Source organism: Ursus arctos, unplaced genomic scaffold (genome assembly GCF_023065955.2).
Source record: "Ursus arctos isolate Adak ecotype North America unplaced genomic scaffold, UrsArc2.0 scaffold_5, whole genome shotgun sequence".
Taxonomy (NCBI): domain Eukaryota; kingdom Metazoa; phylum Chordata; class Mammalia; order Carnivora; family Ursidae; genus Ursus; species Ursus arctos.
In genome coordinates this window covers 31,055,518-31,070,378 of record NW_026623067.1, presented here as the reverse complement: position 1 = coordinate 31,070,378, position 14,861 = coordinate 31,055,518, and the positions used below count along the sequence as shown (strand labels likewise).

The 14,861-nt window shown below is 36.6% G+C and overlaps 1 protein-coding gene across 8 annotated transcripts in view; it reads right to left on the bottom strand.

The window, feature by feature from the left end:
- RAD50 (RAD50 double strand break repair protein) overlaps positions 1–14,861 on the bottom strand; it is a 212,700-nt gene that overhangs the window by 43,420 nt on the left and 154,419 nt on the right. For all 8 annotated transcript variants that reach the window (XM_057307423.1, XM_057307426.1, XM_057307421.1 and 5 more), the window contains 7 exons: positions 8,642–8,770; positions 8,241–8,406; positions 6,573–6,766; positions 5,607–5,813; positions 3,919–4,101; positions 3,225–3,382; positions 366–541 (listed from right to left, as the gene is read on the bottom strand). In XM_057307423.1, coding sequence (XP_057163406.1) covers positions 366–541; positions 3,225–3,382; positions 3,919–4,101; positions 5,607–5,813; positions 6,573–6,766; positions 8,241–8,406; positions 8,642–8,770 — 1,213 coding nt within the window. The remainder of the gene's footprint in view (positions 1–365; positions 542–3,224; positions 3,383–3,918; positions 4,102–5,606; positions 5,814–6,572; positions 6,767–8,240; positions 8,407–8,641; positions 8,771–14,861) is intronic.

Below are 14,861 nucleotides of genomic sequence, written 5' to 3'. Positions count from 1 at the left end.
CTTTGAAAGGGCACAATACATTCAGATTTGTATAAATCACTTTTGGGTAACACACAAAAAGTATAACAAAATTTTGGACCATATTGCGTACCAGAAATTGTTCTAAGAGTTTTATACCTATAATCTCATTTATTCTTCTTTAACACCCTAAACGGTAGGTAATTATTTCCTCAGATCAACCTGAAGTAAAGGAATCATTTGATAATTTGCCCAAAGTCACAAAGCCATTAAGTTGTAGAATTGGGACTAAAACTTAAGCCCTTTGGCTCCAGAGCCAAGTTTTTAAATCTCCCATCCTTAATAGCTGCTGGTGAGTGAAAATTCAAGTGTCAAAGCACCTTGATAATATAAAGAAAGTAACTTACCTCGCTGTTTTGAGGATTTTTCAATTTCTTCTTTAAGCCTGTCGAAGTCATTTTCAAAATCCTGGCTACCACAAACATCAAACAGCTTGTCTTCATAACTGGACAACTGCTCTTCTTTCCTTTTTAGTTCATTATTTATATGATTTTTATTTTGCTCAGCTGAAGCTAGTTCTTTGCTAAAATAAGAACAAACATGGATTACAATTTTACAACATGAGAAATGAGTTTGAAAAGTTTGAGTAGGCAGATACAAAACAAATTCTGCCAATAAATATAACAAAGGTTTGCTGTGACTAAATACTTTAGAAGTCAAGGCAACAGTCCACCTCCGCCTGAACTCCACCCTGGACACTGATCACTTTCGAAACCTGGTCATGGGCCTGTTCCCAGACAAATGTATATAGGCAAAACTGTGTGATTTCTGGGGGTTCATGGTCTTAGAACTCAGGTTAGGAACCTCAGCAAGAATATACTTGCTGGACATACTGGAGAGAGAGAGAGAAGAGAAAAGAAAAGGAGAACATTCTCCTGATTCCCTTTGGACCCTTTCACAGTACCACTTCTCTTCACTCCTGTAAGAACTTCTCGTTTATCCCTTCCTTGTTGATGTCATCTACTTATGTCATCATCCATTCCCTCTCATTCATCAAAGACTTTGCTCACTAACACAATTCATCTCCACCCCAACTCTTAAATATCATCCTAGCCAACCTTCATACCAACCTAGATTAGGGTTTGCAGGTTATGATGCATTGGGCAAGTCATGTAATCAATATAATGGATCATATTCCTCATCTTAAAAATTAAATAATAAAATACATTGGAGTAGACTGAGCATACTTAGGACACATAATGTTTTGAGAAACTTGTTTCAGACAAATGTTTATGAGAACATTTGTGCTACATCTTGATACTTCCCATTTTGATTCACAGTAAAAATAAGGCAAAAAGAAATAACTAATATAGATGATGCTTTGACCACCCTAGCCACTGAGCCATGCTCATCAACATCACTATCTTAGCACCCAACCCTGCTGATCCCTTCCTTGAAGGTCTATTTACTCAAGGTGTCACGAACTACTCCTGTCTGACTCTCACCCCAGCCCCCTGAATTCTAGTTTCCTTCACTTGCTCCTCTTCCTTGGCTTACTAACAGTAAACACTGCTGTTTCCCAGGCATCTCACTCTGACCTTTTCTCTCCTCTTCGCATAACCCCTTTAAGGTGATACAGCCTATACTAATGACTCCAATTATTACTGACAAAGCAACAACTTCCAATCTCTTGAACTTCAAACTCCAATATTCTATTCCCTAAGACACGTTTCCATAAGAAACAAATTCAACATGGCTAAAGCCAAATCCACTATCTTCCTCAAATATCTGTACAGAATTTTTGACTCTCTTATGCAACCACCATTCAAAGTGACATTAGAAAAAAGTGATCACTTCTTTATTGTGGTAAAAAACACACATTATATAAAATTTACCATCTTAACCATTTTTTAAGTGTACAGTGCAGCAGTGTTAACTATATACACATTGTCATGCTACACAGCTCTAAAACTTTTACATCTTGTAAAACTGAAACTCTGAAACCATTGAACAATGATTCCCCTTCCCCCCCTCCCCCGCTTCCTGGCAACCATCATTCTACTTTCTGTTTTCAAGAGCTTGACTACTTTGGGTATCTCATGTAAGTGGAATCACGCAGTATTTGCCCTTTTGTAACTAGCTTATTTCACTTAGCAATAATATCCTCAAGGTTCATCCAAGTTGTAGCATGATAGGATTTCCACCCCTGCCTTGGGTGAACTTTACACTTAATGTGGGGCTTGAACTCACAGCCTGGAGAGCAAGAGTCATATGCTCAACCAACTGAGCCAGCCAGGCACCCCCAGGATTTCCTTCTTTTTAAAAGATGAGTAATATCATTATACACACACTGAATCTTTATCCATTCATCTGGCTACTGAGAATAATGCTGTAATGAACACGGATTTGCAAAAATCTCTTCAAGATCATGCTTTCAATGCTTTTGAATATACACTCAGAAGTGGAATTGCTGGATAATTCTAGTTTTAATTTTTTTGAAGACCCTCCATTTTCTCTCTCAGCTGTGCCATTTCATATTCCCACTAACAATGAACAAAAAGGTTCCAATTTCTCAACATCCTCACCAATACTTGTTATTTTCTGGATTTTCTAGTAGTAGCTATCCTAAACTGGTGTGAAGTGATATATCATTGTGGTTTTCATCTGCATTTCCCTGATGATTTGAGCACTTTTTCATATGCTCACTGGAGATTTGTATATGGTCTCTGGAGAAATGACTGTTCAAGTTCTTTGCCCATTTTTAAGTCCAATTATTTGTTTTTGTGTTGTTAGTTACAGGAACTGTTTACATATTCTAGATAATAATCACTTATTAGATAAATGGTTTGAACCCATTCTGTCGGTTGCCTTTTCCTGGTTAATAGTTTCCCTTAAGTCTGATGGGATCCCATTTACCTTTTTTTCCTTTTGCTGCCTGTGCTTTGGGTGTCATAACTAAGAAAATATTTGTCAATTTCAATATAATGAAGCCTTCCCCCTAAATTTTCTTTTACAAGTTTTATAGTGTCAAGGTGTCACTTTTTATAAAGGAGAATTTTAATCCTCTAAGTTCTGCAAACTCTCAAGGAACAAAAGGCCCATACCAATGCCATCATTTTACTTGACTGATAAAATACAGCAGAATCAAAGTCAATTAACATAAGACATACCATTTTATAACAATAAATAATAAAACAATTCAAACAATGAAAAATAAAAGCATGAAATAAGAAATCTGTAGTACATCTCCAAATGTTACAACTTACTTCAATTTGGCAAGTCTGTCCCTGGTCTGATTAATTTCTTTTGATTTACTATGAAGCCAGTCTTCGAGCTGTTTTTTGTTGGGAAAATATCCTAACAATGAAGTTAATTCATCACTGTGTCTAGATTTTATTTTTCTGATTTGTTCATCTTTGTCGGCCTATAGAAAAAAAAATTTTTAAAATAAAGTCCAAGATCTCTACATTGTATCAAGAACAAAAAAAAAAATTCTAATTCACAACTCTGAAATCAAGAGTCACCTGCTTTATGGACTGAGCCAGCTAGGTGGCTCAGAACAAATATGAATTCTAGACTAAAATTCTAGGTTTAAAAGATAAAACAATGAAAATGAAAGAAGAAAATGCAAAATTTCTTAAAGTGTCACAGTGGGAATTGCCTTTCTGTGCCATAAGAGAAAAAAGTAACAAGACTGACAATATAAAAATTAAAACTTCTGTATGATACATGATAAAAATTAACAGCAATGGGCGTATGTATATATACTTCTGTATTGTTATTTTTTGTAATTAGAAAATAGTTTTTAAGCCCCAAAGTCTTGTTTTATACAGCGTTAAGCTCATTTAACTCCTAAAATATAATGCCAATACCACCTAAATACTTTGTAGTGCATCTACTACGAACATAAATTATTTTAAATCCCAGAAAGTATAATTAGAACAAAAAGAAAGGTCATACTTTGTCTTTGGTCAGCATCTCCATCTGGGTGCGTGTTGTTGTATGATGGTTTAACTGTTCCATCTCCTGGTCCAATTTACGCAGGGTCCTGTCTAGGTCTGCCTTCTCATTTTGAAGGCTTATTACTTCTGCTTTTAGAGCTTCTACATTGCTGTTTTTCTCAGCCTTGCTCAGCTCACGTTCCTTATTAATAATTCAAACAAACACACAAGTTTATATGTTTTGTGTTAAAATAATAACAAAATGTATTAGAAATCAACTATTCCTCAGAATGATCAAAATATTACTGTTTTTTTTTATCCAAGGAAAAAAAAGGTGTAAGAAGAAAGATTTTTAAGGATAATCTTATAAAGTTACCTTACCAGGTTATAATGGTAGAGAACTAGTAAACAAATCTGGGAAGGTCAAACAGGAGGGAAAACTGAGAATATAGTGTGAAAGTGAGAAAAATATACCTAAGTATACAGTTTAGTGACTCTTGTTATTTCAGTATTTATCAAGTACCCATGTAAACTCACTACACTGCCTGGCATGTAGAAACCATAAAATAGTGTTATGTGGTCTCTGACCACTGCTTTCCCATCACAAGGCAATATTGTAACAAACGGCTAAACTGACAAAAATGTATGCTAGATGATAAATTACACAGCAAACTGAAATGTTTACTTAAATTATCAAGATAGGTTCTGACAGGGAGATCTGCCAAGCTTTAGGATGCCTACTTTGGTGGCAGAGATGTGAAGAAAGGGGACAGATTAGAAACAAGGAAGAGTATTTGGAAATTCGTGAAAACAGATGGTCTAAGAAAATTTCTACCACACAAAAAATGATAACATGGCAAGAATCATATAAAATCTACAATGTGTGGAACCTAGAGTGAAAATACTTGTTTTTTTTAACCTAGGTAAATGGTTCTTAACCAAGGTACTCATAACAATCACCTGGTTTTGTTTGGAACACACATTTCTATTCCCCACTCCAGAGATTTTGATTAGGAAGGTCTGAGGTAAGGTCTAATTTTTTTTTTTTTTTTTTTTTTTGGAGAAAGAAAGAGAGAGGGGAAAACATGAATGAGTGAAGTGAGGGTATAGGGAGAAGCAGACTCCCCTCTGAGTAGGGAGCCTGACACGGGGCTTGATCCCAGGACTCCGGGATCATGACCTGAGCTGAAGGCAGACGCTTAACTGACTGAGCCACCCAGATGCCCCCAAGCATAAGTCTTTTTCAAAAGCTTCCTAGGTGATTCTAACTTTCTTTTCTTTTCTTTTTTTTTTTTTTTTTTTAAAGATTTTATTTATTTATTTGACAGAGATAGAGACAGCCAGCGAGAGAGGGAGCACAAGTAGGGGCAGTGGGAGAGGAAGAAGCAGGCTCCCAGGGGAGGAGCCTGATGTGGGGCTCGATCCCATAACGCCGGGATCACGCCCTGAGCCGAAGGCAGACGCTTAACCGCTGCGCCACCCAGGCGCCCCGGTGATTCTAATTTTCAATCCACCCAGTTCCAGAATCAGAATTGATATGATTATAATATTCAGATGTTTTCGTTTTGTATGAGATTCATAGACAAGGTTGACGTTTTTATTGAAATGCCATAATACTAGGATTAGCAAGAGGTATTATAGTTTAGAATGTAAGATTCTAAACGTCTTACACCTTAAAATTATTAGATTACTCAAATAATATCTTACAGCTTTTGAGAGCTCCTGGTCCAGTTCAAGAATCCGGTCTGAAGATCCTTCCAACTGCTGTAATTCATACTTCACATTTCTCAGCTCATTCTGCTTCTTACTTTGGATTTCTGATTTTAGCTCAATTATTCTTCCCAGTCCAATTTTCTTATCTCTTATCTCATCTATCTGTTTTTGTTTCAGAGTCTCTTTTTCTGCAAAGTCATTCTACATATGAGAAGAATGAGCATTAATTTTTTTTCACTGAACAATTTAATAAAGTTTCTTCAATGCACACTAAGGAAAATAAAGGAAAGTACAAAAAAATGCAATGATCATCACCCAGAGATAATCATTATTAACTATGAGCAAACTTTTTATGATTACCTTTAAAAAGAAATTTTGGAAGACGAATACTGTATGATCTCACTTATATGTAGAATCTAAAAACAAAACAAACCCAACAAACAGACAAACTCACAGAAAAAGAGATCAGACTTGTGGTCACCAGAGGTGGACGGTGGGAGGAGGGAGAACTGAAGGAAGGTGGTCAAAATGTTCGAATTTCCAATTATAAGATAAGTACTACAGATATAACATACACCATGATGACTACTGCTAACACTGCTATATGATATATAAGGAAGTACACCCGAATAGAACTCATCACAAGGTAAATATATTTTCTTTTCCTTTATTGTACCTACACGAGGAAATGGGTATTAGCAGAACCTGTGTGGTAATCATTTCACAATATATGTAAATCAGTCCATCACGCCATATGCCTTAAATGCAGAGTGTATTTTCTTCATATTTTTATCCTTAAAAACTTTAGAAAAGTTGCTTCCATAAAGGTTTTTTCTATCTTGTAAAGTAGAATGCTATCCTAACTCTAATCCAAAAATTTGACAATATGAGGTCCACTCAAAGATTAAAACAATATAACAAGAGAATCGGATACAAACAAAAGAATATAGCAGTATTTACCATCAGTTGGCTGGCAATTTCTGCTTCCCTTTCTTGCCTCTCTCTCACAAGTTTGTGAAAATTTTTAATATGTCTTTCACTGAATGGTCCACGCTCAAAGCCATCCAATTCTAGCTGTGTTGCCAAAGACTGAATTAATGAATCTCTAGCTCGGATATGTTCTTGATGGCGATCTGCTTGTAGTTGCAGACGACCTTTAAAAAACACAACCGTAATAATTCAATTTTCAAGTGATTTTTTCAAAAAATTAAAAAAACTGTACATTCACATGCAGCTATTAAAAAAAACAAACCCATAGCAGAATCTCTCATAACCTTTGCCCAGTTCCCCTCATTGGTAACTGTGGTTTCGTGACATAGTAAGAAATAATATATTTGGTCTTTCTCCTTGGTTCCTGGCACAAAGCACCCAAAACTCTTAGAATTTCTGAGTGATACAGGAGAAAGGAGCATCTTTTGTTATTCATTCTAAGTCCTTTTCAGCCATACTTGAGTTTATCCTAATGAGGTGACTCTTAAGAGGATGGGACTCTTAAGAGGGAGGAACCAACTATGTGATTAGAGAGGAGGAACTTTCAGTACCCACCTCCTCAACTCTACAGAGCTGCAGACTGAGTTCAATCACCAATGGCTAATGATTTATTCAACCATGCCTATATAAATGGAACTTCCATAAGAACGATGAACAGCATTCAGAGAGCTTCTAGGTTGGCCAACACATCAAGGTACAGGTTTATGTGTTAGTGAGGCACACAGAAAGGGCGTGGAAGCTGAAGACCCCTTCCCCATACCTTGCACTATGCATCTCTTCCATCTGACTGTTCCTGAGTGGTCTCCTTTATGATAAACTGGTAAAAAGGTACCTAAGTTCTATGAATCAGTATAGCAAATTACTGAACCTCAGAAGAGGGTTTGTGGGAACTCCTGATTTACAGCCAGCCATCAAAAGTGTATGTGACAGACAACTTGGGACTTGCAACTGGAATGTGAACTGGGTAGGCAGTCTTGTGGGACTCCACGGGGAAAGCACTGACTCCAGACAATTAGTGTCAGAACTGAATTCTCTCTGCCAAGAACTGGAGAATTGGTTGGTGTGGAAAAGCCCACACATCTGCTGTCAGAACTGTTGTGAACAGAAAAACAGTGCTTTCTTTAGTAATATCTTGCAATACTATAGTATAATTTCAGTCAGGATACTGACACTGATACAATCCATCAGTTTTATTCAGATTTCCCCAGTGTTCCTTTTATCTATTTGTGTATATTAAGTTCTATATAATATAATCAACTGTGTTAGCTCATATCTCCACCATGACAGTGAACATAATGAACAGCTCAAATACCACAATAAGCTTTTGTAACCATAAGTTTTTCTAACCATAACTATACTTGTTATACTTTTTTTGCTCTTGTTGCTTCTATAACCCTAACCATACTGACCCTTCCTCCAGCTCCTCCTCCTACTCAGTAACCCTGGCAACCACTAATCTGTCCTCCACTTCTAAAATTTTGACATTTCAGAAGTGTTATATAAATGGAAGCATACTGTTATATTATCTTTTGAGATTGGCCTTTTTCACTCAGCATACTTTCCTAGAGATTCATCATTCATGCAGAAAATGCATATTATTATACTAGGAAAAAAGACCAAGTTAACATTTTGTCCTACCCTGCTCAACAAGCAGTTCTGATTTTTCCTGATTGAGAAGCCGTGATTCTTTATTTAACTTTTCCACTTCACGTTGACAGTCTACCAGTCTCCTTTCTTTCTCCCTTACTGTTCTCTGGTGATTGTGATATAAATCATTTAGTTGCTCATCAGTCCCTTGAAAAACCTGTGTAGAAAACCAAAATAAAGGGCTTTAATGAATAAATACCAGAAGTTACCACTCTGAGGTACAAAATATGAACCAAAGCTTATTCAATATCCTTCCTTTCAACATATACATGGAAATAACGCAAACATCAAGATTTGTATTTTTTTTGAAATATGAGTGGCAAAATGGATTCAGATGAGGTTCATTATAATAATCTCAAACTTTTGAAGAACAAAATTCTATCACCACAAACCTTTTCCATTTTCTGTTCCAGTTCACTATTATCTTTCTCCATTTGCTTCTTCCGGCTATCTAAGGCTTTAATTTCATTGTCGAGTCTCATTATTTTAGAGAGATTTTGTTCAATTTCTTTTAGACGATTCTGAAAATGTACATAAATTTCACAACAGTTTAAAATACTGCAAATGAATGAAAAGAAGATGTCCTGGGCTAGGTGCTTAGTGAAAGTGATCTCCCTCATTTAATGCTAATGTAATCTATAAATTATAGCAGGCAGAGAGAAACAGGGGATCAGAGACATTAAATAATTTGCACAACTCCTTAAAGCTACTAAAAAAAAAAAAAAAGCAATAATTAAACTCCACTTGTCTGATGTCAAAGCCCATGTCTTACCCTCAGCACCTCCCACAAAAGTTATTCATTCATTGGGTAGAGCCACATTATGTAAAGTATCACATTATAAAAACTTAATCTTTAACAGGCTAATTTATTTTTTAAAAACAGAACTACTGTGAGTCACAAGTGCATTCTTTTTTTTTTTTAAAGATTTTATTTATTTATTTGACAGAGAGAGAGAGAGACAGCCAGCGAGAGAGGGAATACAAGCAGGGGCAATGGGAGAGGAAGAAGCAGGCTCCCAGGGGAGGAGCCCAATATGGGGATTGATCTCGCCCTGAGCTGAAGGCAGATGCTTAACAACTGACCCATCCAGGTGCCCCTCACGAGTGCATCCTGAGGCTGAAGGCAAAATTTACACGGAAAACTGTATTTTGATTCAAAGTCTGCTAAAGCACAGAGAACTCTGAACTTGAAGTGTGACAGATGATTTCACTGGCCGACCGCTAGGGACAGCTGGTTGCCTAATCTCCTAGGAATATGTGTAACCAGGCTGAGAGTGTTCTCTCCTAGGAGTGATGCCGAGGATTCTCTTCTAATGTTTGCCTCCACAATTCCAAGGCTGACCAATTCCTCTTCTGAGATATTTTTAGAACCTAATTTATTAAACTACCACACTATTAGAGTGCTTAGATACCAAATGTAAGCTTTCACTGCTACACGAAAACACACCCTTAACTTTAATGTCCTTTAATAAAATTATAGTAGTACCATTTCTTGTGATTTATATATAAAAAGTAGCACGTAGTCACCATAAAAACAGGAACTTTGTTCACTAATGAATCCCCCCCACATGAAACTGGTGTTCACTGTGTTAGCTAAATGGAAGAATGAATAACTTAACCAATAATAATTCATGGCTATCATTGATCGAATGCCTACCATATTGAAGACATTGTGCAAGATGCTGCTATACATTCACTCTAACCTTTATGAGACTACCTGCTAAGCAGGAGACTTGGAGGACTCAATGTGCATAAAGTCACATTCTCAATGATGAAAGGTGAGACCGGAGGCAGGGTGGTGTAATGGTTAACACTGCAGGCTCTGCGTGCTGGAACAAAGTAAACCTCAACCTTACCTTGCACCACAATAAGAAATTAACCTGAAATGAAGCATAGATTTAAATGTAAAAGTGCAAACTGTAAAACTTCAAGAAGAAAACATGGAAGAAAATCTGTGTGATTTGGGGTCAGGCAAAGATTTCCTAGTCAGGAAACCAAACAAACTGTACAGGAAAAAACCCGATAAACTGGATTTCATAAAAATTAAAAACTGCTGCCCTTGGAAATGCAGTTAATAAAATACAGTATTTGCAAAACACTTATATAAGGGCTTGCATCCACAATAAAAAGAAATCTCACAGCCAAATAATAAGACAAAATCCCATTCAAAATAAGCGAATAACTGAATAAAAACTTAGCCAAAGAAGATATGGCAAACACATAAAAAAACACTTACCATCCATAAACATTAGAAAAATGAAAATTAAAACTACAATAAAAAAAAACAAAAACACCTGGAGATACTACCATGCACCTACTACAATGGCTAAAATAAAAAAGACTAACAATACTAAGTAGTGACAGGATGCAGAGCAATTGCACTCTTAGGTGTTGTTGGCAGGACTACAAAATGGTACAGTCACTTTCAAAAGTAGTTTGGCCGCTCATAAGGTTAAACATACACTTACCACACAACCTAGCAACCCACCACTAGGAAGTTACCCAAGAGATTTGAAAAGATATCTCAAAAAGCCTGTACACCAAAGTTTATAGCAGTTTTATTCCTAATAGCTAGAAGCTGGAAAAAGCCTAACATCCATCAACTAGGGAATGAACAGACCATAATATATCCACACAATTTACCTTCAACAGTAAAAATAAATTAACTACTCATACATGCAACAACACAGGTAAGTTAAAAAGATTATGCTAAAAACCAGAAACAAAGTGTTACCTAATATATGATTTCAATTATATGACATTCTGGAAAAGGCAAAGCTATGACGTAACACATCAGTGGTTACCAAGAGCTGGGAGTAGAGGGAGCGGACTACAAACTTGAGAGAACTTTTTGGGGTAATGCAGATGTTTTATGCCTTAACTGTAGTGATGGTTATGCTACTGTATGCATTTGCCCAAACTCATCAGACTACATACTTTACAATGGGTAGATTTTACTATATGTAAATTACACTTCAATAAATCTGACTTAAAAAAAAAAGTATGGATGGGCTTGGGATTCTGAGAAGTCTGGACTAAAATCCTGGTTTCCACACCATACTTGCAATGTGAACACCTGAGCCTCAGTTTTCTTACCTATGAAACCTCACAGGGTTACTACGGGTCTTACATAATGCATTTTAAAGCACTCTTATGCGTCAGAGCCCTGGATATTAACACCTCAGCTATGGTACTACACTCAGAAACTTCTCGGCTACTATCACTGCCTCTTGCCAGTGTTAACTTTATCTGGGCTTGAATCTATGGTGAAACCTCTAGCAGCTTCATTCTGTAAGTCCAGCCAGTCCACCAGATCCTAAATATTCCCTCTCTGAAATCTGTTTTTTAAATTTAACTCCAGTGTACTTCACATATAGTGTTATGACATCTGTTCAGTCCCTGTAGCACAAAACCCAGGTTCTATTCCCGGAGCTCACTACCTAAGTAAAAGAAGCCAGGACAAATAGAAAGGCAACAAAAAATATAGCAGAGTATTTAAAGCTGAAGTGTTAGTGTGAAATGAGACAATGAAGAAGTTGGGTTATCAGGTAAACAAGAACCATGAACTTGTGGGTGGAAGAAATAAGTGTGCCAGAAGGTGTTTTCTGATTTAAAAAACAAGTATCTCAAGCAATTTCCACTGAAGACAAAACAGGGCCAAGGTCAGGATAGAATGTAGTGGGACGAGAATAAAGTAGTTTATGACATAATTCCTAAAGACAGAGGGAATCCATAAAAATGAGAAAGCACGAATGCAGTATTGAAATGAAGTGGTCTTCTAGATGGCTCCTGGGAAGGTGAACTGAATCAAACTTTGTTTGGTTCCATGAAGGGAAGAAACCTAACCTTTTATGTCAGAACTAAAACAAAACCAAACAAATCTTTGAAATCAACCACTTAATAAATATTTACTGAACCACCTGCTATAAATCAGGCACTGAGCTAGGCTATGAGGACACAGAGAATAAAATTAACCCCATGCAGAACTAGTCAAAACTAAACACAAATAAAAACACAATATATACATGTTAATTAACTAGAATTTGAATAAAAACTTAAAAAAAAAAGAAACAATACCTCACTATTTGCTACAGCCTTAGTTAGAATCCTTGCATCACTCAATAAATAGCAGTTATCTCTTTGCCATACCTTGACATTCTTCCTTTACAAATGTTCCATTTCAACTCTATGGATTTCCTTGATACTGTTCAAGAACAGCTTGCTTTTCCCTGTCTTTACATCTCTACCTACCCATTTATGGTCAACAAAATCATATCCCCAATTCATTCCAATGTAATCCTCTCTGGCCATCTCAGACACAAATTCTTTTTTTTATTCCTCAGAGCTCTTATGCCTCTTGTCTTTTTCTACCTAATGTGTGCCTGTCATCTTTCTCACCAGGCTGCCCTCAAAGATAAAACGTGTTCCAGTGTCTTGGGAACTACCACACATCTATACACAGTAATCATGATTACAGTCCTAAAATATATCATACTTTATCATTCTTTTGTCTATTGAACTAAATTCTAAACCCACTGGTTCTCTATAATCTGACTGCAATTCTCTCACTGATTTTACCCTGGTTTACTTAACCCAGACTCTTCCTGTATGTGTGAAAACAGACATACAAATGTGGATGTAAATACATTTTTATTGTATTTATACATAAAAAGAAAAACTGACAGGCTGTATCTGGAAGGTCAGAAATGAGGAGGTAGAAGAGTATCTCTTACTTTTCAACTCATATTTTTCTACAATTTTCACTGTGAGCACATATTACTTTTAAAAGAAAAAATTAAAATACGAACATAATATAATGCCTTCTACTCTGTCAGTTTGATTTTCCCCCATTCTTTAAGGCCCAGTTCAGCCATCCCTCTTCCCTTGAAGGTTTTGTGACAGATTTCTCTTCAAGACCATCCCCCCCTTTTTCACGGCTTTACTGAGATAGATTTCACATACCATATAATTCATCTGTTTAAAGTGTATATTCATAGAGTCATGCAACCATTACCATAACCTAATCTTAGTGTATTTCAACTTCCAAAGAGGAAACTATGCCAATTAGCAGTCACTGTTCATTCCTCTCCACCACCTACCCGACACAGTCATTACTCTATGTTCTGTCTCTATAGATTTGCCTGTTTCAGACATTTCAAATAAATGGAATCATATAATACGTGGTCTTTTGTAACTGGCTCCTTTCACTAAATGTGTTTTCAAGGTTCTTGCCTGTTGCAGCATGATCAGAACTTCATTCCTTTTTATGGCTGAATAATACTCCAACGTAAGGTTAAGCCACATTTTATTTAGCAGTTAACGGGCAACTGAGTTGTTTCCATTTTTTGGATATTATGAATAATGCTGCTATGAATGTCCCTATACAAGTTTTTTTGTAGATGTATTTTAAAATTTCTCTTAGGTGCAAGATTCTTTTTTTTTTTTTTTTTTTTAAAGATTTTATTTATTTATTTGACAGAGAGAGACAGCCAGTGAGAGAGGGAACACAAGCAGGGGGAGTGGGAGAGGAAGAAGCAGGCTCACAGCGGAGGAGCCTGATGTGGGGCTCAATCCCACAATGCCGGGATCACGCCCTGAGCCGGAGGCAGACGCTTAACCGCTGTGCCACCCAGGCGCCCCTAGGTGCAAGATTCTTAAGGAGTAAAATTGCTGGATCATATGTTTTTTTTAATAATAATTTTTTATTATGTTATCTTAGTCACCATACAGTACATCCTTAGTTTTTGATGTAGTGTTCCATGATTCATTATTTGCGTATAACACCCAGTGCTCCATGCAATATGTGCCCTCCTTACTACCCATCACCAGCCTATCCCAATCCCCCATCCCCCTCCCCTCTGAAGCCCTCAGTTTGTTTCCCAGAGTCCATAGTCTCTCATGGTTCATTCCCCCTTCTGTTTACCCCCCTTCAGCTGGATCATATGTTTAACTCTATGTTTAACATTTCAAGGAATTTCTGAACTGTTTTCCAATGCGGAACCATTTTATGTTTCTACCAGCATATATGAGGGTTCTAATTTCTCCCTATTCTTATTAACACTAATTATATGTCTTTTTGATTTACAGCCACTCTAGTGGGTGTGAAGTGGTATCTCACTGTGATTTTGATTTGTATGTTCCTGATGAATAATGATGTCAAACATTATTTTCATGTGTTTTTGGACACATATATACTTTTTTTAGAGAAATATCTATTTAGATCCTTTGCACATTTTCAAATTGTTATTTTTTTTTATTACTAAGTTATTAGAGTTCCAACTGAGGGTTGCTGGAGTGGAGGGGCTGGGAGGGACATTGGAGAGGGTCTGTGTTGTGGTGAGCGCTATGTATTGTGTAAGACTGATGAATCACAGACCTGTAACCCTGAAACAAATACATTGTATGTTAATAATAATTAAAAAAAAAAATCAGGGCACCTGGGTGGCTCAATCAGTTAAGTGTCTGCCTTCGGTCTCCCTCTGCTTCCTTCCCGCTCCTCATGCTGTCTCTCCCTCTCTCTCAAGTAAATAAATAAAATCTTTAAAAAAAAAAAAAACATTCACCATGATCAAGTAGTATTTATTTCTGGGTTGCAAGGGTGGTTCAATATTC